This window comes from Oculina patagonica, chromosome 2 (assembly GCF_052425735.1).
Source record: "Oculina patagonica isolate OP01 chromosome 2, crgOcupat, whole genome shotgun sequence".
NCBI lineage: Eukaryota > Metazoa > Cnidaria > Anthozoa > Scleractinia > Oculinidae > Oculina > Oculina patagonica.
In genome coordinates this window covers 18,539,045-18,564,722 of record NC_135759.1, presented here as the reverse complement: position 1 = coordinate 18,564,722, position 25,678 = coordinate 18,539,045, and the positions used below count along the sequence as shown (strand labels likewise).

General features: G+C 38.6%; 1 protein-coding gene across 1 annotated transcript; it reads left to right on the top strand.

Annotated features, from left to right (window-relative positions):
• Window positions 1–256: 256 nt before the first annotated feature.
• LOC144643297 (MMS19 nucleotide excision repair protein homolog) lies at window positions 257–25,429 on the top strand. Its single transcript, XM_078502500.1, has 37 exons — window positions 257–332; window positions 401–449; window positions 696–799; window positions 1,822–1,907; window positions 2,037–2,111; window positions 2,828–2,897; window positions 3,248–3,309; window positions 4,015–4,078; window positions 4,334–4,395; window positions 5,557–5,643; window positions 7,305–7,379; window positions 7,473–7,550; window positions 7,796–7,825; window positions 8,131–8,187; window positions 8,868–8,916; window positions 10,326–10,406; window positions 10,846–10,916; window positions 12,522–12,600; window positions 13,140–13,282; window positions 13,646–13,707; window positions 13,957–14,054; window positions 14,233–14,391; window positions 15,265–15,336; window positions 16,159–16,251; window positions 16,648–16,741; window positions 17,356–17,455; window positions 17,531–17,602; window positions 18,056–18,182; window positions 18,372–18,472; window positions 18,750–18,806; window positions 20,489–20,602; window positions 21,301–21,373; window positions 21,726–21,808; window positions 22,198–22,365; window positions 23,554–23,613; window positions 23,724–23,824; window positions 24,532–25,429. The coding sequence occupies exons 1-37, from the start codon at window positions 263–265 to the stop codon at window positions 24,557–24,559; spliced, it is 3,054 nt and encodes a 1,017-aa protein (XP_078358626.1). The 5' UTR covers window positions 257–262; the 3' UTR covers window positions 24,560–25,429.
• Window positions 25,430–25,678: the final 249 nt, after the last annotated feature.

Here is a 25,678-nt window from a genome sequence, read left to right as displayed (position 1 = left end):
GTATTTCTCCGAAGATTTCTTTGTAAAGAAAAATATAACTGATTTTACTAGAAGCCCCTGCTATAGGACTTATTCTGGACTCTTTTTTTCGTCAGAATTTTCAAAAAAAAAATCGATTAACGGGGGGGGGGGGGGGGGGAATATCGAGTTCTTTTGTCTCTGAAAAAGTCTTTCTCGTTCTTGTTTTTGTATGCATTGCGTGCCTGCAATACAGTATCGGCCCAGTCGCCTCGCATTTTTGTCACATGGCGATATTTCCAAAATGGCGGACGGCACGGTGAATGAAATGTTGGAAGAAAACATTGAACAGCATCTTTCTCGGATCGTCAAAGGTTTGAAATTTTCGAGCTTCTATTCCTGCAATGCAATTGTTTAATGGGTGTAACAATATTTCTTGCAGATGTACGCTCAGGAAGCCTTGATCTTGTTACCTTTGTGGGAGACCTTGGGTGAGAATATTTGATCATTGTTTATGTGACTGTTGATTTAATTGCGGTTATGTAATCTCAGTTTAATTTCTCAAGCAAAGTTGTAGCGATTTTTTCCATAAGATAGATAGATTTATCTTGCCTGTTTTAATAAGACGAAGGAATTTGGTATGTTTTCGTAAACATTTGATCACAATGCCGTCATTTTGCACAAATCATAGGCAGACAACCCACCAATGCAATAGAATTATTATTATTTTTTTATAGTCCACAGCTAACAAGCACTGATGTAGATAAGAGATGCCACGGGGTCCACTTGTTGTCCGATGTCTTGCATCGTCTTGCTGGTTTTCCATTTCAGGAAAAGGAAGGTTGTTCTGTAAAGTAGTTTTTCATATTTATTTTCAGCTTAAATCTGTTTAGTCCCAGTATTGATCCACATCTTAATTCGGTATTTCCTTACAATATTAATACACGGGCGAATAGAAAGACGATAGAAGCTCCCAAAGAGAAGGGTGGGGGAGATGGGGAGCAGGGGGGGGGGGGGGGGTTGAAGGAAAGAAAGGGAGCTTCGTATTCCATTAAGCATTAAGAATGTCTGAATGTAACAGGGCCAACTGTTTTCCTTGAATGTGATATATTGTATTTAAGGCTGGAGATACTGAAATTCAGACATACATCAATATTGTGTAACTAAGCACTGTGTTTTAGAAAGAATAGTACTACAAGGAGAATATGGGACTGTTGGAACAAATATAATACATACCTTTCTGATCTATACGAAAAAGTAGCGTACATACTACATGTTTTATACTGTGCATGCAGGGATGTGCTCCCACCCCCTCCATAAGATTAAAATTATAATAAAATAATGCCTCATTACACTAGTGGTTTATCAAGGACAACCACCCCAAACCATAAAACAACTACAATCTGCATTCAAAATGACAAAGGACCAGTCTTCCCAAGCCACTCCCATAGATCCATCAACCAGAGTTTTGACATTTTGTGAGCCATATTCCTTGCCCAGGAGGATAAGAACTAGACTCCCAAAACAGCTGGAAATGAAGCCAACCTATACATGATGAATACGATAAACAGGATGGGACAGCGTTTTCCAGAGAGTCCTGAGTAGTTGCTCAGTGCATGTACAACAAATTCGGGAATCTTTTCATATTGGACAAGGCATTTTTTACAATTAACACCCAAAAGGTTCTTGACTGTTAAAGTTAGTTGATCAAGTTTGACTACTGTTACTCTGTATACGGCTTTTGCTTTGACACATGTATATATATATCATGATCTTGATCAAACTTTCATACCCCACCCTCCTATACTGGTTATAGATGCTAATGATTCTTTAGTCAATATTCTTTTTTTTTCTTTTTTTCAGTGACTTTGTTTTGTGAATTTCTGTGTGATAGGCTCAAGGATCATTATACCATTATTCCTCATGCACTGTTTGGTATTCTTGCTCTGGTATGTATTTTTTTTTTATCTGAGCACTATACTAGATTAGGATGGTTGCACCGGGCCTGATATATTTCATTTTCGGAATGATGTTTTGTGTGAGGTTCTTACATATAATTATGTTTGTGCATTTTGCAGGTGAGCAATCAAAATGTCTCAGACGCAGACTGTGTGAAGCTTATTCAGACTGTATTTAAAGAAGTTCATGTCCAGGTGATGTTTACAAAGACCCAGTCATAAATAATTGATACATTTTTAACCTTGTGTTTCTTACTGATTGTCATGTTGTGGTGATAGTCAAAAAAACATATGGAATCTTGATTTCTGTAAGAGGCCCTGCCAGGGGGGTCTCGTGTCGCTTGTCTTAATTTAAAAATGTTCCGTGTCGCTGTTTTATCGCTCTTCATGTCGCTGTAAGTTGAAGGAAAATTGCTTGTCCTTGTCGAAATTTTTCCATAAGGGTGGTCGTTTGTCGCAGTTTTATTTAATGTGCTGTCACTACTTTTTGGGCCATGTTGCTTGTCGAAATTTACCCTGGCAGGGCCCCCTGTAACCCTTGATTTCTCGGGTCCTCTGATAACTCGAATCAAGTTGTTTCCTTTCCTTCAGTCAAATACTGAAAATTTACCCCCTGATTCCTGGGACTCCCCAATTTCTCAAAACAATTTTTGTTTCCTTTGGAGGTTCAAGTTATTGGGATTCCACTGTTAATAATAAAGAGATTAAACTAGAGATGTTTAGAATAAGTATTTTAGGTCAAGTACACGATTGCACCCAGCCGTTGTCATGGAGTAATAGCTGTGTTACATCATAAAGGTTTAGTAGCCATGGACTCTGGATCCAGCTATCCTGGTTTGTTACCTGGCTGGGGTTGTTATGCTATAAAGTTCTAACTATTTTTTTTTTTTTTTACATGTTTTAATCACCAGTCATTGCTGAAGGAAGGGCGACTGACCACATACAATTTGTTTGCTGTTCTTCTAAATAAATATCTAAAAGGTGAGTGGGTAATTTTACATTCACTGGTTGATTCAGCGATGAAATTAGAAAAAAAAAAGAATATACTGGTAAACTTTATTGAACACTCCCACTCCCCTCTATTGAACAAAATAACCTCCCTCTTTGATATTATGCTAAGTAAACAGTATCATTATGAAGTCCAACCATTAACAGTTCACAGCCATTAAAGCATGTACATGCAGATAGAACTTCAACAGAGTTTTCAAAGCTGCAGTACTGTGTTGAAAAAATTGTTGCAACTTGAACGGCTTTATAGATCTGGACAGTGGACAAATCTGGTTGTTATATTGGCATGTTTGACTGATTTCTATAGTTGTTACTTTTTGCAGCTATGAAGACGATCAGAAATGATTTTGTTTTTGGTTTCATTCAAGCTGTGGATGGAGAAAAGGTCAGAAAATTTTCTCTGTTCTTGCATGTAAACACAACAAAGCAGTTGCCTTAAGCATGTACTTTACCCCAGAACACCATGATACTAGCAGTTAACCCCAGGGGGGTACTCGGGATTTCAAATGACGGGGATGATCGAAAGGGGAAAAAAAATTCAAGACCCAAAGAAATCCCGAGGGCGTCCAACATAACCCAAAAAAAATCCCTAGATCAAAAATTAACCCCTCAAAAAACACGTTTGTTTGTACTTTATTCACAGAAAAACGCAGCCAAAGCACTACCACGAATGTTCAGATTGTTTTAAATACCCAAAAACATCCCTACTTAAATCAAAAAAATACTTGCCAAATTTTCCTACCCCCCAAAAAACCCAGAATCGAAAATTTCAAACCCAAAAAAATCCTTCGATCATCCCCGTCACTTAACATCCCGAGTACCCCCCCCCCCTCCCTGGGCTGTTAACTGCGTTCATTAGACAACTATAGGTCTCACAGATAACTTGTCATGTGTTCCTGGCTTATATAAAATAGTTTGTTGGTTACCACTAACTGTTTCTAACTGTCAGTGGACTATCAGAAATCTGTCACCTGATAGTTTGTCAATGCACTACTGACAGACTAAAATATGAGCTGCATTTAACAGATTAAACTCCAAAATGTTCTTGCAAAATATGATGTTTGATTAATTAATATGTTAATTTTTGTAGGACCCACAGAATTTGCTGTTGATCTTTGAGCTGGTCAGAGTCATCATTGGAAACTTTTCAATAGGTAAGACTTCAGACTTAAGTGTACGAGTACATTAGGAATGGATATTAGAAATAGTGAAAGTACCCAGTAACTTATCAATGAAACTTTAATTCTTACATTCTTACACTCTGATCCCCACATCCCAGACAGATCCCAGATATTTTGACGACAGGCAAGGTTTACCATACTTAAAAGGTGTCTGGCTGTTTAGTTAACTGTTTAACATTCCTTGGCCTGTCTGTTATATTAAGTATAGCATTTTTTTATCATTTTCAGATTTGTTTGTTGAAGATCTGTTTGATGTGACATCTTGCTACTTTCCCATCGACTTCACTCCAGTAAGTGTTTTTTGAGCTGGCTATAAGATCTTGATCTTTTGTTGATTGTTAACGGCCATGCCACTGTAAATTATGAGAATATTAACCCATTGACTCCTGAACCGGCCTAAACCGGCCGCAAAGGATCCAAGCATTTGTTCCGCTTGTGACGTCATCACCTTTCACCCAGAAAGGCGACATCGATCTATGCTCAAATTGTTGAACAGAAGAAGACCTTTCCAACGATACCTAAACCAGCGCGATAAGATTAATGGAACTTGAAATAATTATGCACCATAACGCTTCAAAATTTTAGTGAAAAACTCAGAGGAAAATTGCCTCTTTCCACCCTTTGCTTGTCCATGGTAAGTAGTTCTTGCCTCGTTTGCGCTTTCGCGGAAATTCTTCTATTGAAAAGAAGCCTGCTAGAAGGCCAAACACTGCAGCAAAAAGAAAGGAAGAAAAAAAGCGAAAAAAAAAAAACAAACAAACAAAAAACGAAAAGCCTAAAGTGGTAGGATGGTTTATCGTCCAAAAACTATGTAAAAATTTTGATTTGTGCGCATGCACAAGCTAAAAAGTTGTTAAACGTGATTCTGGTGAGAAACAAGGATGAATTTTGTGTTTCAAGGGCCGTTTTGAGTGATTTGGAGCTATTTTAGCTTTTAATAGACCTTAAAAGGTCAAAAACATCTATTAAAAAATGCGTTTTTTGGAAAATGTCCAGGAGTCAAAGGGTTAATATTACTTTCTTTGATTCAAAAGGGATTGTGTAAAAAGTTTACTAGTGATTTGAGTGTTTTGTGACTAACAGTTAGCATGTTGTTACTTATCATGTGGAGGGGGACAGGGGGACGGGAGCCTGGGAGAAAAGGGACGGGTGGTGGGAAAAGAGAGGGTAAGAAGTGGGATTCCTAAGGTGGCAGGAACCGGGAGAAAACAAGTAAAGTGTTGCAGCAATTCGTTATTTTTTGAAATAGATATGGGACAAAGACATGGGAACCACTAAAGAAAGGGGCGGGAAGTGGGAGTAAAAGATACAGAGGCAAGAGGCTGAACCCCCTGACCCCTCCCCCCCCCCACTATCATGATTACATTATTTTGTATTTGCTAACGATTTTATTCCAAGGCACAAGTCATCAGAAAATAAGGTTCAATTTAGCAAATATGCTTTTCCTTCAGCCTCCAGATGACCCGTATGGAATCAAGAAAGATGATTTGGTGTCAAGTTTGCGGAAGTGTCTTGCTGCCACAAGCCAGTTTGCTCCTGTGAGTTGAAGTGGAACATTCTCAGACTGATAATCAGCTCATTGCTAGCCTGCGAGCAGGCTCACCTTGGGGCACGCACGAGAGCTACACGAGAGCGGCGAAGCCGCGACAGCGAGCGGCGTCAGGCTCACCTTGGGGCACGCACGAGAGCTACACGAGAGCGGCGAAGCCGCGACAGCAAGCAAAGCAAGCTAATTTTTCACTTCCACCCCGGAAACCGCAGGAACACTGATAAGTCAATTAAGTTTCACGGGAATAGAAGTTTGACAGGAACGTTGACAGCGAATAAGCCTGATAGTTTTAGATTTATCGGGAAAATTTCCAATGCAAACTTTCCACAATGTCGGTTGTGAATGCTACACCGAAGAAATAAAGCAAGCGTTGAAAAAAAAACCTCTTCTTCCTTCGGTTAGAGATTTCTGCCGACTGTGTGCGTGTTCGTTAAAAGTCCAATATGGAGAGTCGGCTCGTGTGATCGCAACAGAAAATTCCTTTCAAGCGTCAAAGCAGAAAGTTTTCGCCGGTGTTATCCTCGCTTAACTGTGCTAATATGTTGGTTTACAAGTAAAAAGCGGCAAACTGAACGACTCCATGGGGATCTGATCGCACCTCATCAAACAAAACAGATTGACAGTTTTCTCACCTTTCTCGCCTTTCGGCCAATGGTATTTCACTTTGCTCAGGCAAAGCAGAAATGAAAAATATACAGAGATCAAAGCAGGCTCACTTTATTGGCGCCACTCCCCGCCTTATCGCTACGCTCGCCACTCGCGTGTGCCCCAAGGTATATTCGCGCGTGCCCCAATGAGAGCCTGCTCGCAGGCTAGCTCATTGCTGCCAATGTTATTTAAGATTGTTTTGAAAAATGCAAAACAGAGCTTTTGAAGACATTTATTAAAAACATTTAGTTCCAGAATGATTTCATCAACCTTTAAGTCCCAAGAGTGATTCAAATTCATTTTCTCCTTGCATGATTGATACATTGTGAAGCAGGGAGGTGATGAAAAGAAAGAAAAACATCAACTAGGAGATACCATCTTTTATACCAAAAATCAATTACTATAGAACTTATGCAAAGATGGTTGTCATTCATTTGTTTTGTTCGGTCAAGTTTCTTAAAACGCTGATGGTAACACTAACTGAGAAATTTCAGTGTTTTTGATTTAAAGTCTGCAGATTTGTTAGTCATTCAAATTTGAGAAGCTTGTATGGAAAAAGCCACGCTGGCCTGCCTATAGCCTTGTTTTCATGTTTTTTTTTTTTTTGCCACATTGATGTCCCCGTAACTTCCCATCAGATAAAACTATAGCCTTAAAACTTATACACTGATTTACTTTGACTTGATCTTTAAGTCAAAGAATTTAATTTTGAAGTCAAATAATTCTTCTGGAAGCCGAAACTTAATGGCAACCTTATTTGCATTGGGTCTATAGCAAAAACAGTTGCAACTGGCTACACTAGAGAACCAGTAGAATTACAAGTTTGCAAGAGCTGTTACACCAGTGCACTTTCCATTAATTTATTGCATTTTCACAAATTAAGACATGCCGTTAGGTCTTGGGATATTGCACTTATTTGTTTGTATATCCCAGTATGGTAATACTTCATCACATAATTGTTAAGTAAACATTTTTAATTAATCATTTGTTTTTATTCCACAGTTCTGTCTTCCTCTTTTGATGGAAAAGCTGACATCTGATATAATTGATGCCAAAATTGATTCTCTTTTGACCCTAGTGAGTCATCCGTTACATGACAATTGTAGTATAATTGATTTTTATAAGGAACAATCATGTATTATTTATTAATACAATCTGTTGTTTTAACAGTCAACCTGCTTGGAAGTGTATGATAGCAAATATTTACTTGAACATTTGGAGCAACTTTGGACAGCTATTAAAACTGCGGTAAGTTTAAGAATTCCCATTTGAAATCTACTAATTAATATTATAATTTTAGTTCTTTTATTCTATTATAATAAAAACAAAGTCGGGCATACAGAAAACCATACAAAATGGTACTTTAACTGCTTTGCATGTAAAAGTTGACCCTGCCATATTTCACCATATTTAAGCTAGTATGTCTCGACCTTTTTGTTTTGTTTAAACATTTGATTGCACTTTTTTCAATTTTGATTTATTTTCCCTTTCAGATTTTCCATTCAGTAAATTCTGTGTTAGAGGTGAGTTAAGATAATGTATTGATGCACCATGTAATGCATAAAACCTCATTAAAATAAAATGACTCTTATTTGGACCCAAGATCAAATTTTTCCTTATGAGTGGATCAAGGTCTTGGTATACAGCACAAACAATGTGCAGACTTTTCTTCATTCATTCACCCGTCCATCTGTCCGTCCATTTGTTCATTCATTTATTCATTCAATTTTTTTTACAACATGCAGACTTGCAAGTTACAAGAGCTTAGAAAAGTTCACAAACTAAGTTTTATGTTTAACTGATAATTATCTATTAAATGACATTGCAGGAAGCTAGTCTTACAGCAGTGACAAGCATTGTAAGAAACCTTTGTGGGTCTGTGGAGGTACGTCAGCCTTGTTGATTGTAAAACATCTTCCAAAAAGACTAATGAGTTGAATTATTGAGCCTGATCATGTAGCTGCAGCAATTTCTTTCCCATCGTGGGCTTTTGAGAGTGGTAGTTAATAATAAATAAATAAAAAAAGCTAGTGGTAAACAGAGAGAGATCAAAAGATCTGGAGAGCATAGATGTGTTACTTAACAACCCTCCAAGTTTATTTTTTTCCTTAGTGGCCATTTGGCCACCGACTGCTCACTAGTGAAAAAAATTTGTCGTTAAATTAAGCTCACGCTTTCAATCCTTCCTTTCAATTTTAGTTGCCAGGCTGGCGACTTTGGTTCCAATTTAATCGGCAGCTCCAGAATCACCATGGCAACTAAAATGGTCTTAACTTGGAGGGTTGCTTAAGCACTCCTAGTTGGAGGACAGCACATCGCTCTGACAGCAGAGGTGAAAACAGTGAAGAGGAAGGCCATTTGTGAGCTCTCAAAAACCCTACATGAGTTCTAAACAGTTCATCTGTCAGAACTGCAGCCGCAACTGCAAGTTTCAAATCAGATTGTTTAGTAACAGCAAACACAGCGTCCAGCCTACAGTGTGTTAATTCACAGACTTTGTCTGATGGATGCCTAATAATCTGACTAAAGAAATTCTAATGTTCTCTTCTAATGTTCCCTTTGAAGGAAACTACCAAGGAGAAATATGAAGAGTTTCTAGAAATCATTCAAAGAGGTAGGTTAGTGGAGATATACTAAGGGAAGAGTTTAAACTCACCCAAGTGTATTGTTGAGTAATTGAAGCGTGCAGGAATTTACAAACACGAGAGTGATTCTCACATATGCCTCAATAATTATTATCACTTGATAATGCATGCACCTGATCATGTAGACAATATCTTCATCATGCTATAGTGAACTTAAACTTACCGATCATAGTGCACAATTCCTTGAGCATTTTATTAATATTTTGATAAAGTAAACCATGCTTGCATGTAAATAGACAGCATGGTAGAACATTGATGTGTTACGACTTCTGCCACATGAGACACGATAAAATTCTGCAAGTTTTTACTTGCTGTTAAACATGTGATGTCATGTCTTTTACAGTTACATTTATTAGCACGGCTTGAACTTACATAGATAATCTCCCTGAAAGTCTCGTGCAGCTACGAGTAACAGTGCATGTATAAGTACAGTTGACTCCCGATAACTCGAACCTTCAAGGGAAATTGAAAATGGTTCGAGTTATCGGGAGTTCGAATTATCGGGAGTTGAAAACAAATTACCGGAAATAAGGAAAAAAGGGTGTTTACTGATTTTCTATTCATAGAACAGTGTGGACCATTGTACATTTTAAATAAACAAATTTAATTAGAGTATAGATAAGCCGAAAGAGAAAGGAACAACATATTTCTAAATCACTCTCAGGTATACGTCACAACAGAACTGTAACATAAAACAAAGTAAATTTTAATAGCTGCGAACTTTGCAGGTTTCAAAGAGAACAACGCTAATGCGCTATAGGCTACTGCTACAGAGTTCATGCAATTTACTTTTCGAGAAATAGTCAGTTAATTCGCCCTGGCGATAATCTTATAAAGTTTTCTAAGGTGGGATTTGGAAGAATCGGTATCAACCTCCACACGCGGGCCTCCACAAACGAACTGAACGTCTGTAGCACGACAATGGCATGGCACAGTTCGCGTTTTGAGGGGCGTTCTAACTTGTGTACATCTTTCTTTTCAAAATAATTTCAACGTTTTGGACTACTTGACTTGTCATATGTATTGACAGACATGGTTCGAGTTATCGAGGGTAAAATTATATAGAAAATGACCTGAAGGGAAACGAAAGTTGGTTCGAGTTAGCAGGAGATTTTCGAGTTATCGAGGGTTCGAGTTACCGAGGGTAAAATTACAGTAAATGTATAACGGAAATCCAGGGGAAATCGATTTTGGTTCGAGTTAGCGCGAGGTTCGAGTTAACGAGGGTTCAAGTTATCAGGAGTCGACTGTACTAATGAAATTCAAAATAAGAGATCCTTATTACTTGAACTCTGTGGAAATCTATGGTATCAATGTAGCAGAGACCCTTGAAGAAAACTAAATTTATTTGTGTCATAATTTATTTTGACCCTTGTAGATTGTTGTCATGTGACTGGTACTGATGTTAAGCTCATGAAGCCTTGTGGTAGAATTCTACAGGCAGCAGCTTTAGCAGCAGGTATACTTTGCATTACAAGCCACTATTTAAATTCCGTACACTCTCATTGGACAAAACACATCACATGTGTCAAAATCGGATGATGGGTATCAGAAAATATACCCCATAAAAAAGGGCTTTTCAGAATAAAGATACAAGTTTAAAATAAATTTTAAAATATTAACAAAAACAACTGGTATATTAGAAGATAATAGGCTGAAAGATTGTTCTCAAAGTTTCATTTTTTGGACAATCTTTCAGCCTCTGACATTTTCCTCTAATAAACCAGCTGCCTGAAGAGGTTTATTTACTAATGAGACCTTATTACTAATTAGGCTAGCATCAAATAAACTTTTGCTTTTATAACTTAATTGTTTTTTTTTTTCTGGTCATGTTGGTAAGCATGTTCTTATTTTCAATAAAATATGATATTTATTTTATGTTGTGCACACTTCCTCAGAACCTTCTTGCCAGAGAGTTATCGACTCCATCTTTCCACTGCTGCTGAAACAATTCACACAAGACATTGAGGTAAGCATAAATAATAGGATTGTTGTGTTCCTCTCGTAAAGTGAATTGAACCCAAGGCCTGCTGAAGCATAAAACATTTTTGGGCCTAATCTAAAATAACTGAGTGTGTAATTTGAGACCTTGAAAATCCTGCTATCAAAACGGTATAATCAGATGAACCCCAGGTATTTCATTTTTAATCATGTACCAAGTGATACCAAGCCTCAAGGCTTAGGCTAGTGCTTTTAAAGAGAGGTGTCTGCTGATGGGAGTTTTTAGGTCCCTGTTCTGTGTCACCTCGATTTGTTGCCGTGTCCCCTTATTTAACGTGTTGTTCAAGAAAATATCCATACCCCCACTCCCCTGGAAATTCCAGTCAAGCCCCATACTTTCCTTTAAAAAATTTGCCTTTGAGACCCCCCCATCCTCTCGGATTTTTGAATGACCTTCCAACTGGTGGGTATGGATATTTTCTGGAACTGCACAGTAGTTATTGTGGCACACACATGGACAGACAAAAAAAGACAGAGGTAGTTTGTTGTAGTTATGGGGACATATTATACTGACATATCAGGGGTTGGTATATGGCAAACAACTTTAATTTGCATGACCTTCAATGCATGCCTCACTTGTTGCCCCCACTACACAGTCACTAACAGGCAGAACAAGAGTATTGGCAGGTCATTAAGACTGTGTGACCTTTTGAAGCCCTGTTTGTCTCCCCTGCACTGTGGGTCATCACAAAGTGTGAGGCACTGAGGCATGTGATCCATTCTGGTTAATAGCCTAAAAAGCACTATGGTTAGCCTCATGTTGGCTTTGGTAGCTTGCGGTTAGCCTTTTTATTTGGAGTAGGGATTTCTGCCTCACATGCCTTGCTGCCTTGCCTTGCATGATTTGCTGCCTTGTCTTGCATGCCTCTCATGCCTCGCTGCCTTGCACAATTGTAAGACTCAGCACTGTCATGCTTGCAAAAAACAAGAGTATTGGCAGGTCAACTAGATTATCTGAACCTTTTAGGCCTCACTTGCCTCCCCAGCATGGCACACTGACACCACATAAACAGCCAGTGCTGGATACGGGCCAAAACAATGTCAAAAGCTTCATGAATGCAAGTTTATTTCCCTTGGAGAAGGGGCCAATCAAGTAATTGGTCCATAATGCTTTTAGAGCAATGGCTAACTAAGTAAAGCATACCAGAGATGCCCAGGAAGAGCTTTTACTTTGAAATATTATGTTTTGTTTCTGGCTAGACATGGCTATTGATAAGGGATGCCATGCTGTGACCAGCCTAAACAATTTTATGCAAGACTTGAGACAAAAGCCAGACAGCCAGACATTGAGTGCCAGAAACCACTTGACAACATTAAATTTTGCAACATAGTTAAATAACAGTAACTTCAGTTTTAGAGCACTGTATGTCATGCTCAATTAACTGTGTTTTCTTCTGCAGTGAAACTTTCTTAAAAATGTGATGTTTGCATGTGGGTAAGACTGTAAGTGCCAGCTTAAAAAGGTTGAATGTGCATTTACAAAGAAGAGGTGTCATCACCAAAAGTTCAACTTTATTGCTGATACATGAAGCATGCAATGATAATTTTTTAAAATATTCTGTTGTTATTTCAGATTTCCAATAAAAAGATCTTTATTGGCACAATTGTGAACCTTCTTAAGGCTGCCAAAACCTTTCACAGACAGAGTGCTGGTAAGTATGAGATACCAATTATTATAATATCATGTTGTGATGGAATGAAAACACCTTTCTCCAAAGCTGGCCTATTGTACTTGTAAAAGATTAAAATCTGTAATTTAGTTTCTCTGTATATCTTGTTGTTTAAACTTAGATTTCATTATTAAATGTTTTTAAACCAGTTTAATTATTTTTTTTTCATTGTTTTGTATGCATTAGCATAAATGAAACAAAAGGAAATACATAACAAACTGGTTTGAAAAAAATAATAAACAAAAGATAAATTTAAACCACAACATAGACTGAGTATAAGTACATTTACAAGCAAAGGGGTGATAAGAATAATTGAAACCAATGGAAAAGAGGAAATATTGTATGGATGTGCCATAATAACTGATTAACCGAAAAATTAATATAAGATAGTCAGTAAATAGAACTTAATAATTTAAACTTGATTATCAATAACTGGGCAATTTTAATTCTTATTCATCAGTTAACAAACCCTTAATGCAAAGGAATGTATTCATGAAGGTTTATTGCTTATTTTTCTCTAGACAGCCCAGTACTGAAGTACAAGGAGACGCTTTGTACGACATTATTTTCTTTCTTGTCGGATTCCAACTCTTCTTTGTGTGGTGCAACAGTGGAATGTTTAATGGTCCTTGTTGACTTATCAGGAATGTTGACTGAAAAGGAGGCAAGTCTATGCTTTCAATAAATTTTAACTATTGAAGAATGTCTACAATTGGCATCCAACTATTTTAATTTGTGTTACTTATGGTAAAAACCCAAGACAACCAGATTTCAGGCCTAATTAAGAAAGATAAAAGGCTATAGGCTTAAGGCTTTTTAGAGTACAGTGCAGTGCAGTGAAGTGCAGTGCAGTGTGGTAACTTTAAAACTTTATTGGGTTTTTTATAACTTACCGGTATTGAGTATTGTGTTGAGAATAAAATACGTAAAATAAACTTCTGTGGGCTTACATTAAAAGATATGTATAACAACCACTAATTTTATTACTCTAGCTTCAAAATAAGGGTTTATGTTTTTGTCTTATTAGGTGAAGTTACTAGTTGAGCATGTCACTTCTATTGTACTTGGCAGTAGAGAAGCTTCTCTAAGGTATTGTTAGCTTTTTCCTTATCACTTCTTTTTGTTGCTTTTAATGTTTAAAAACATGCTGTGTAAAGTAACCAAAGCAAAAATGCGAATGAGTAGATGAGAAACCTTTATCCTTAGTTCCTATGTATGTCTGGGTGTTAAGAATCCTAGTTAGAAAAAGAGTGCCTCTTCAGCTTTTCCATGCTTATGTGTATGTTTTTGACACATTAAATAATAAATACTTTACTGATTAAACTATATGGTTTTTAGCCAGATCAGCTCTTCTGCTTTATCCCAGCTGTCCAGGAAATACCCTGATGTCATTATATCAACTGTGCTGCCCTCGTTAGAGACACAACAAAAAATACGTAAGACTTTCGATTTTTTGTCATTAGATAATAGAGTAATGAATTCATGGAATTTTATGTTTACCTACAATTTATTTGCAACCAAAACAACTTTTCTTTAAGAGGGAAGCAAATATTTAATTTTTAAAAGTAGAATAATGCACTAAACTGAATGAAAGTTACATTATTCCTTTGACAGAAGATGGATCAGCAATGGACACAGAAAGCAATCCACCCCAGACCACCCCCACCAGTCATCAGTGTGTCCTTAATGCTCTTATTGCTGTGTGCACTCAGGAGTCAGTCATCCATGAAGTAATCCCACAACTTGTTGAACATGTGCAGCACTTGAGTGAGGGTAAGAGAAGTGTAGTACAGCCAACTCTTTCTAAGACGGACACTGTTGAGACCAGCTCCAACTGTCCGTCTTAGAGAGTGTCCACGGGTCTTATAGGGAGTTTAGTTACAGTAAAATGACTGAAAAAGCAGGGACGGGACAAACATCAGGTGTTGGATAGGTGTCTGTGTTGTAGTGGTGTCCATTAAGAGAGAGTTGACTGTAATGCAAACCACCCCGGGATGGGATGCTAGTACAGCAGAGGTTACAACCCAGCAAATTTGTCAGGTTGCCTGAACAATTCCCCAGTATTCATTTATACACTGTTGGAGAGAAGCACTGTGAGATTAAAGAGAGTTTACAGCCAGTCAAAATGCAGAACTTCTTTTTCTATAGCAGTGCACATGTATAACAAGTACAGTGCCAGAGGCGCAAGCTTTTAGGGGTCCGGCGGCATGCTTCCACCAGGAGATTTTCAAATCTGGGGTCTCTAGAATAGCATTTCCAGCCTTCTGAAAGCATTTTATTTTGTGTTATCCAATATTTTTTTTTTTTTTTTGGGAGGGGGGGGGGAGGCACTTGGTCCTTTTGCATGCTATGGCACAGTATAGTGCATGTTCCTTTAATAGAGTGAAAGGGTAAAACAATGAAATTTGGGAACAAGGCCTTGTCTTAATTGAAAAACTTTATCCAAGACTTACTTTACAGCTCAGTTCTTGTAAAGTATTTTTATGGTTTGGTGATAGAAAATGGGAACTGTTCATACAAGTGATTATTTAACATTTCTCAAAAGTACACTACAGTTTTGTGTTTTTAGTGGAACAGTAATGTTGGACTTTTCTGTTGGATTTTGTTGTAAGTTATATCTTTGTTGACAATGATTTTCTCTTTTAGCAGAGACTTCTTGTGACGATTCACAGTCCCAAATTAGCAGAGTGTTTCAATGTATTCTGAATATTGTAGAAGGTATGTTGGACAAGATTACACCAGTACGACATGAGTCTTTTCATCAACTTGCTATAGCCAATAGAACCTTAATGAATATAGTACTGGATAGGTTGTGTTATGTAAGGTTTCTCTACAAGCTCATTACATGATTGTTTAACAACCAATCATGTTTCATAAATTATTAATTTTATGCAATTATTCAATCAATCAATCAGTCAACTTTAATAAAAGAGGGTAACAGCAAACAGTAAAAACTGATAAACTAGCGGCCCTTGAATTACAAATTACAACCAATTAATACCGGTATACAAATATTTAAAAATTAAATTTAAATTTTCATAATGTACAATTAAAAAATTCTAAAGAAAGGAAAAATAGGAATTAAAAATTGAAAAACTGTAATTAAAATGATGAATGTCCTCAAGACAAGATCTATGCCTTAAAATCAATTAGGCCCATTTTTAAACAATGTAAAATTTGGCTTAAATTCTTTAAGATATTAGGAAGAGTGTTCCAAAGTCTTGCTGCTCTCTTGCTTAATGATAGCCCTCCTTTGGATTCTCATTTAAAATGGGGCAGGCCAAGTTTAAAGAGCCATATCAACTGCATGTATTTCTGACATATTGACATATTTCTGAACCATATCAACTATTTTGATTTAGGTAGAGAATGATCTAAGTTTTATAAATGGTTTGTATCAATCCTACATTGTCTTAATTTGGTTTGGTAAGGTGCTGAAAACATGCACATGCAATACTTATCAGGATTTTTTTTCATTTGTGATTACTGTTAGTAGTTCCTTTGTTCTTACAATCTTTTTGTGGTTGTTTTTCTTAACAGGATCAATTAAAAAAGGAATTACATCATCTGCATACTTTAAACAATCTCTTATTCCAGGTGTTATGAGGATTGCACTGAAAGTTGCCCTGAAAGGTATGTGTTCTTGATGGAAAATCCAAGTTGTTCAGGGTAATACCCATACCCAACCCAAGGAAGGTCAATGGAATTTTGGAGGAGAAGTTGGGGAGAGGGTGAGAGGGTAGGGAGGTTCAAAAGCCAATGCTTTTTAAGCACAGCACGGCATGGCACAGCATGGCACGGCACGGCACGGCACGGCACGGCACGGCACGGCACGGCACGGCACGGCACGGCACGGCACGGCACGGCACGGCACTGGTTGAGAAAAAGGACGGGCAGGTGTGTGGAGGGGTTCAAGCCAAGACACCTTCTATAAAAGGGGTATAGATATTTTCTGAAACATCACATAATTTACAGTTTACCTTTTACAATAATGTTTTCTGTTTTCGCATTCTGCTGTCTTGCTTGTAGGCTCAAGTGAAAGAATTGCTGGATTCAAGTCCAAGGATATTTTGGACAAAATTGCTGCCATCCTCAGGACAGTAACAAGTAATTTAGATATCGAGTAAGTTTGTAAATATTAAAGTGTTAACCTTAAGGTGACAATGTTGTGTCTAGTGGAACACAGCTAACACAAGAATCTGTTCTAAGTGACTTCCTTTCAAATGACCTGTTGCTCAATAATATGTTAGTTTGCAATGGTGTAAATTATGTTCAGATTGAAGGAAATCTTGCCCTCATAAATTTTCGAAAATTTAAGGTGGCTCTGAAACTGCTTTGGAGAAGTTTTTTTAACTTTGCAGAAAGTGGTATCTTAACATGCTGGTCATGATTCAATAATAAAAAATGAAGGACACCTTTTGAGTTACAAGCACTTAAAGCTAAAATAAAAGGTGTTTTTAACAGGTTATACCGTAAGTTGCATCAAAAAAATAACCACAATTTATTTATCAATGATTGGGCATTTCTTTGATACCATTTTTGTAGCAGTAACTGATAAATGTTTTTAGCACTGACCCATCAAAGTTTAAAAGCTGGAAAGTACTGAAAAGTGTTTTGAGCCTGCTTAAGAACCTAAAGACCAGGCTGTCCAGTACACTGAGTTCTGTTCGCCCCAGTTACATTTGATATTGTCATTAATGTAAATACTGTCTTGTATTCTTCTTTTTTTAATTACAGATCAGCACATAATCTTCTGCAAGATTTTGCTGGATTGTACTTAGATGAAAAATCTCCTTACCTGGAAACAACTGTTGATAAAACATTTTCACCACTTGATGTAAGTGCTTACTTGTGTAGTCTTGCAATCAGCTGAACTGTGACATGCAACATTCCTTTTTACCTTTTTTTGCAGTGCACATCACCATGGCAACAAACTCAGCTTGTATCACTTTTAACATCCACCTTATGCTCTGCAAGACGAGAGGTAAAATTACCGGTACCATTAAACATAGTTTATAGAGGGAAATGGTTATGAAGCCCGGCAAAGTTCTTTGTTATAGGTTTTTGTTTGCTATTTTGGGGGTTGACAGTGCACAAAGCCCGACAAAATACAATAGGTGGTTACATGTGTTCATGCAACTAACCAATTAAAGCATTTACATTTACTTAACTCAAGCATAGTGTATGAACGGAAAACAAAAGATGTGCACAGTCATGGACTTTCCAACCTAAATCTTGGCATCTTTGTTTACTACTTTGATGTTTGCCAGGCATCTTTAGTTAACCATTTTCTTCTTTTAACTGTGCTTTAGATTACTCTGTAATTTTGTGATGCTGCTTTGTGCTATAAAACCCCATATGAAGCCCTTACTCGACCTGCACACACCTTTCCTTCTGTACTGATTCTAAGACTTAACGACTTTGTGTATGTTATAAGGTTGTCATCCCACGGCATGCAGATCTAATCCCCAGGCTCCAGTGTTTAGCGTGCCACTGTGACCATGACAGAAGTGCAGAGAGTGGGGCCCAGTGTCTGGCTGGGATAATAAATAAGCTGCCTGAAGGTGAGTCTTATAATCGTATTTGTTGCCGTTGTTTGGGTCATCAAACATGCTGTAAAGGAGACTAAGTTGCACCACATTACAACATCAAAATTAGTAAGAGTACTAAGATTGTGTGTGAAAACATTTTGTCCAGTTTTTTATGACAGGTTAGACACAATACGATGATATGATTCTTTATTTGTCCTGCAGGTGATCAGCTAACATCACTGTTGAATGAGTTGATGAACAGAATATGGCAAGTCAGTGACAAAGAGGGCTCGCTGAAAAGGGCTGCTATAACTTGGCTTTGGGTATGATATGATTTATTTTGCAAGTCAGTATAGATGCAGGACTTAGTACTACCGTGTGTGTGGTTTAAACCCAGGAAAAAATAACTGTGTAATTGTTTGGCTAATAAACTACTAGTTTCCTACTGGTTGTTGTTATGGTCATTGCTGTTGTTGTTGTTGTTGTTGTTGTTGTTGTTGTTGTTGTTGTTGTAAGTTGTTTTCGTAATAACCTGACACTAGAAAGCAATAACTTATGAGATTATGCCTTACAATGATACGTTCACTTGTTGCCTTGCAGTTGACTAAAGCTGTAGTGGTTCGGTCTCATGCACTAGCACCTCAATTTATCGAGAAGGTAGGTTATACTTTCCATTGTAAATGCCCTTATAGCAAATTCCATAGTTACTTGGAAGTGCTGCGTCACTTGATCGCTTAGTACAAACGAGTAGAGGTAGTCGTCTTAGTGCAAATGTGTAGCAAGAAGAAGCGATTCCATCACGTTTGCACTGTTTTACTGTCTGAAAGACGGACTTTTTGCATTATAGTGTCACTTCGATTGCGGCCAAGGACACTTTTAATAGGCCAATATTTTGACTAGTTACTACAATCCTAAACAAAAGTCCTTAGAACGCTTACAGGAATAGTGCTCAGTGACAAATTTTTTTTCGTTAAGAAGTTATTGTTTAATTTTCTGAGCCCCCTTCCCCCAAAAACAATGTTGAGATATTGTCTCACGGTATGATGGATAGAACCAACATTGAATTGGGGGTGGGACGGGGGAGGTCAGTACAATGTCAATTATTTGTCGAGTTGGTTAAGTGTCCAAGATTTTTGTCTAGGATTGTAGCCTTCTTCAGGGCCATTGCTATTCTGGAAGAAATAACGGTTCCTGACACGGGTTCCTGTTCTTGTTCTTGGCCGACGTACTGTTATTTCTTCCATAATAGCGCTGGCCCTGAAGAAGACTAGTTCTACTAGTTGAAATATTGGCCTATTTAATTAAGTTTTCCTACACGTTACATTGACGTCTGGTACGAGCATTTCGACAAAAAGAGATCCGGCAACAAGAAGTACTGGGTTTTACTCTGCGTTGCTTGTTTCCCTGCAATCTAAAGTTTCACATAGTCACTTCGATGTTAGCATCTTGTTGAACCCAAGAATAACACCTTTACTTGTTGGAGAATACAGCAAAAAAACATAAACTGCTAATAAAAATAGTTCCTTATGCAATGGAAATTTGGGTCGCTGTTTACCAATGATATGACTGAGTAGTTCAATTATTTCAGTTTCAAATATTTCAGGGTCAGGTGTGGCTAAAATGGCTAGGACGGGATGGGCTCTGAGATATTTATAACTGAAGCAGCCATCCAGTAAGCACTTGACTCTCTCCCCTGTTACATTATGCAAGCATTTATGGTAACAGTGTCAACAAGTATTCATGAAAACGTGCCTTAGGCTATGTTTACACGGGACCGGTTCCAAACAGATCCACTCCGAAAATCGGATCAGATAGGCCTTCTGTTTATACAGGACCGTTCTGGAACCGGTCCGGAACGGATCCAAAACTTGACCTGTTGTTTTGCAGGTCTAGTATTGGATCCGTTCCGGACCAGTTCCAGAACGGTCCTATGTAAACACCTAGATCGGATCCAAACGGTTCCATGTAAACAGAAGCTGATCCGGTCCAGTCCGGTTTGGAACGGTTCCGGTCCGGTCCCGTGTAAACGTAGCCTTAATAGAGTGGTTTTCACTTGAGTGTCGAGATTAATTTGCGTTTGCCTTGGTTTTGCATTGCTACGCTTCGTGATTGGATTAAAAATCTCGCGCCACTTTCTCAGCCAATAAGAATTAACCAAAACCAATCGTGTCTCGCTCGCGCACGTTTTCCCGTTCTTCGTGCCGGCTGCATGTATTGCTTTAAATTTTGATTGGTTCATTGGATTTTCTGTGTTCTTTGTAATTGGCTAGAGTGATTACTTCGCTTTTGGTTTTACGACACTTAGTTGAAAACTGCCATATTTGTATTGTTTCCTGTAGGTTTTAAGTTTGTTGGTTGATAGAAATGTTGGCCGTGTAGCAGCAGATGGTTTTTACATCATCATGGCGGACTACGAAGAAGTAATGAGTGTCAAAATGCATGTTAATTACAGGGTAGGCATTGATTCTCAAAATCTATTCTATTTAAGTTCTCTCTGTGTTAAAACGATGTTTGGATGATTTCGAGGTCACAAGTACATGAGTTTACCTTGTTTTAATTTAGAGTTTGCAGTGTATTTGATAAATATCTCTTTTCTGACGCTGGAGGATTGTTTTATTTCGATTCTACAAGTGATTTAGTGACGGTCCCCCCCCCCCCCCCCCCCTCCCCCCCCCCCCCCCCCCCCCCCCAGAAAAAAAAAACTAACACTTTAAACGAGCTTTGTCGCGGATTTTAACAGATTTTTGAACCGCCGAAATATATATTTGTGTCGTAGGAAATCCAAAAATGATGGTCCATTTTTATTGACTTTTGCTATATTAGAATACTGAAACTGGCGACAAGCTTCTTTGACTGCGGGTGGCTAGGATGGAAATGGATTACAACATCTGTTACAAGTTCTGTTACAACTTTCCGTGCGTCTTCCAAAACTCGATATTTATAGCCGTGGTTTGATTTCTATCTGCAAATCAATATTTTAACTTCCTTTAGATGTTCAAAGATAATGTTTTTCATGGGTTTATAAGTTGCCTACCACTAATTTCAGAACAGGTTAGACCAAAAATTCGCGAAATCCCCGTGACGTAACCCCTTAAAGAGTAAGGTTACAATAGATTGTTATATTTGTAATACCTGTTTTTGTTCTTGGCAGATGATGTACCGTCAGCGTCTTTTCATGGAAACTGCTCCTAAGCTGATACAAGGATTTCATTCAGCAGAACCAGGTGAGCTTTTGAGATTTTCAAAGTAAACGTCTTCATTTGACTTTTGAAGATGTCATGTGATTGGGCTGATAAAAGAATCCCCCATTTTTGTCTCTGATTCCTTTATCTACCTAACAGGTATTGCTAGTTTTTCACTCGTTGATAAAGAAAACATGTGTATTTTAAAAACAAAAACGGTGCAGTAGAGTGGGATGGATCAGGTTAGGTCGAGTGGAGCTGGGCAGGAGGTTTGGGTTGGGAGAAGGGATGACTTAAAGAGGAGAAAGAAATAGCGGCCAGCTCTAAATATTGTAGTTCCGATCACTCAGCATCATTCATTCAACCTTTTTCCTGTGTTGGCTTCTTTTTGTAGAGTTTAAACACCATTACTTGTGTGCACTGTCTCATCTACTACAGTGGATACCTAAACAAGTTCTGCTCTCTGAAGTGCCTAATGTAAGTAATAACACTTGCTTAAAGTAAAGGTAAAGTCTGCGTTCGAGCCTAGTAGCCCATCAGGCTGGTGCTTATCCCGGTTTCCGTAGCATTAAGCGACTAGAAGTATTTCTAGGAGTATTTCTACTCCTCCCTGGATGGGATGCTAGTCCATCGCAGGGTTACCCCCCAGCAGTAAATTTGCAGGTACCATTTATACACCTGGGTAAAGAGAGGCACTGTGAGAGTAAAGTGTCTTGTCCAAGAACACAACGGCACAGTGCCCCGGCCGTAACACTAGCTTAGTTAAGAATAATTGGTTTTCCAAGTCACATTTCGTTTACTGTTATTCACAAAGATTGCACCACTTACATAATAACTCAGTTTTCCGTTATTGTTTTCTACCTTAGTTGATGCCGCTATTGGTTCAGTCGTTATCATGTGAGGAACAGAGTTTAAAGCTGTCCACACTACAGACCCTGTACTCACTTGTGCTGGATGCTCCAGAGATAATTACACGTCACGTGACCTCATTAGTTCCCATGCTCCTGGGATTGTCAAAGTTTCAGCTGTCAATGGTAATTCACGAATGCCTTTAGTGTACCGTAAATGATCTAATGAACGCCCACTCTCAAATAAACGCCTCGTATCTAATAAACGCTCCCCCGCAAGTGTAACGTTTGTATTAGACGCCCCCTCTTATAAACGCCCCGTGTCTAATAGACGCCCCCTCCAAATTATGGATCGCCTCAAAAACCAAGGCAACGCTCCATAGAGTAAGATCAAGCAATTTATTTAGTTTCTTGCTTGATTCGAACATCTAAGAGGCCAACGATACCAACATGGTTTGCCCCGAAGTCGATGAAAACATCGATATCGAACTATGAACGGCATCTACAGGCTTTGCATTAGCGCAGAACAGATTAGACTCCTAGTCACAAACTCTGTTTTCTGTCTTACTCCGCGAGCATACTTCGTGTCTTATTTTTTTGTTGACGTTGTTTCAGCTTGAGTGAAATAAACGCCTCATATCTATTCAACGCCCCCTGTAAAACCCCTAAAATTTAATAGACGCCCCGGGCGTTTATTAGATCATTTACGGTAACGTTAAAAAAGTCATTCGTCTCTTCTATTTTCCTTCATGAAAGCAAGCAGTACTGTGAAAGGAAGTTTAAGAGGCTGTTTAACACCACCAGATACAGTGTTGTCAGCCACTTTTAGCAGGATTCGTCAAGGTTCCAAAACATGCGTAGATTGCAAGATACCCAATCACAATGTTTCGATTTTCTAGAATAGAACTCTAGAATATTAGGTCTACCAATTACAGGAAACCATTGGTACTTTAAGCGGGATCTCGTGAGTTTAAACCCCCGGAAGCTGCACTACTAACTACGTTGTCTAACTTAGTCCATTCCCTGAACTATCTCTTCCGCGCGTCCTTTATAGGGGTTGAACCCAGGCGGAACACAATTTTCCTACTAAGTTTAACATAGTCTAGTCCCTGGACTCTCTCTTCTCGCGCCTGGGTTCAACCGCTATAAAGGGCGCACGGAAGAGAGTTCAAGGGCTGGACTATGTAAAACGTCGCAGGAAAATCGTGTTGGTTCAGTGTGTAAATAGAATTTTGTGGCCCTTCAAACTCTTAAAAGAAGTCGCTGGACCGTATGAAATGTGCAAGAGAATTTCTCTGGCGTGATACTGTATTTGATGATTGGTGTGGATGTCTGCGCTGTATAAATATATATGTTTTTTACTTTTGTTTTCAGAAAATTAGAACAGAAGCTCTGAAGTGTCTAGGAGTTATGACAACTTTACCTCACCACGCGGTAAACTTATCTTGATTTTTATTTCCAATTTACTAAAACATTTGTCGCTCGTTTACTTGACATGCCCCCTTCTCAACTGTCTCTGACTATTTTCTTATCTTTTCTGATAGGTGTACCCGTACAAAACCAAAGTATGTAGAGCGTTAGCTGACTCAGTTGATGATAAGAAAAGATTAGTCCGAAAAGAAGCCGTCAAATGCAGAAACGAATGGTAAGACACCGGTTTACTTGCGCTTGAATGTTCCCCTCGGTGCTTTAAAATAACTTATTCATAACTTCAAGATAATATAACATGCCTTTTAGGTAATGAAGTCATCCTTTCACATGGTCGTGTAGTTGCAAGGGGGGGGGGGGGGGGGCACGCGAGGAAATGAATGAATGAATGATGTAGGTTCTTATATAGTAGCGCATTAACAAAGCTCAATGCGCTTCACAGTTAGAATTATGGGATGAGACCGGATATCAGCATATCAGGCGCCTTGGGCAACCGCTATCCGTCCATGTGTATGATCTCAACCCACCAACCAACCCAGAGATACATGTGAATAGAAAACATGTCCCTGCTGGTCATAACACTGAAGATGCAGGATACGGGGCATACGGTTTATCGTCCTTTAATATCCGAGAAGACCAGAAACGTTTGCAGATGTCATTACAAAGGCAGCACGTTCTCCTCAGTTATTTTAAGACCGTGAGTGTTGGTCTGGTCTGGGAGTCGAACCCGAGATCTCCCGCAAAACAGTACAGCGCTCTACCAACTGAGCTAACCGGTCGGCGTAAATTCCCTCTCTCTCGCGTACTTCTTCCACGTGCACGCCAAACGCCAAAAACTCGCGCGTTATATTTATCTCTTGCAATAACGGTTGAACCCTGCTGTGCTAACATTGTAGTGAATTTTCTTTTTCTTTTCTTTAACAGGTACCTTCTGGGCAGTTCCGCAAGATAACACCAGCTGATTTGTGTCGAATAGGATGAATTTAATGATAGTCGTCCTCTCCACTGCTGCCCAGCTATTCCAATGTCTTTACACGTTGCTTACCAAACAAACAACAATATTTGGTTAGGTTATGCTGAGATCGTGACATCAAAAGTGGGTTCAGATTTCATGGTGATTTATCTCCGGTGACTTAAGAGCTCGAAGAACAAAAAACAGTGACTCGCAAGAATGGTGAAGGGAGGCCTGGTGACAATTCCTTAGTCCTTTCCGCGCGTTGTCTTGTTTCACAAGAAGAGTTTCCTGAGCTGCTTCCGACGAAACTATTGCACAATCAACAAGAGGACAAACATTTAAGTTTACACCTGGAAACGCATTTGTGCTTTAAGGTTCTCAGCTGGACAAGCTATAACCTGAGCAGGATGATTGTCAAGTTAAATTACTTATCCTGGTCGTGATAAACCAGTGTGACTTTGGCATAGTCGATTGTATTCCCACTATGTTTTTATTGGATAATAGTAATCAGATACAGTTGCAGTAGAAGTTTAATGTATTTGAATAATATGGTCCATTTTTACTGACGAATATCTACAATCCACCGCAAAAGATGCATGAGACACTTGGAAAAGTAACTACCCGAAATACTGAAATATCTTTTTTTTTTTTCAAAGCGGTGCGATAGTATGTCTGTATCAACTTTTTTCAAGCTGATTGTAGGCTGAAGGGCTACTTAAAGTTAAATTGCGTTTCCTTATTGATGACTGGCACTTGCAAAACAAGTTCAGAAAGAGTCAACAATGCAACTATGACAAGGACCGAAATACGTATTAGACAAAGAGAATTTCTACGGTTAATAATTAAAATGACAATTCAAAAGATAAATTGAGTTCTACTCTTTTCTGTGGACACTGGGCGCGAATATGTTTTAAGTCGTGCTGGGAGTGGGGCGAGCCTCTTCTCTCCAATTTTGAAGAAAACAAACTGGCTAAAACGCAGTAGGCGCAGAAAATGAAAGACTCGCCACATTCGAAGCAGAGTTACGGCCAGTAGAAGCACCCCCCCCCCCGGGCGCCTCCCTTGCGCGCCCATGTCCCCCAAAAAAAGAGAGAGGCGTCTGGGTACGAGGCAGCA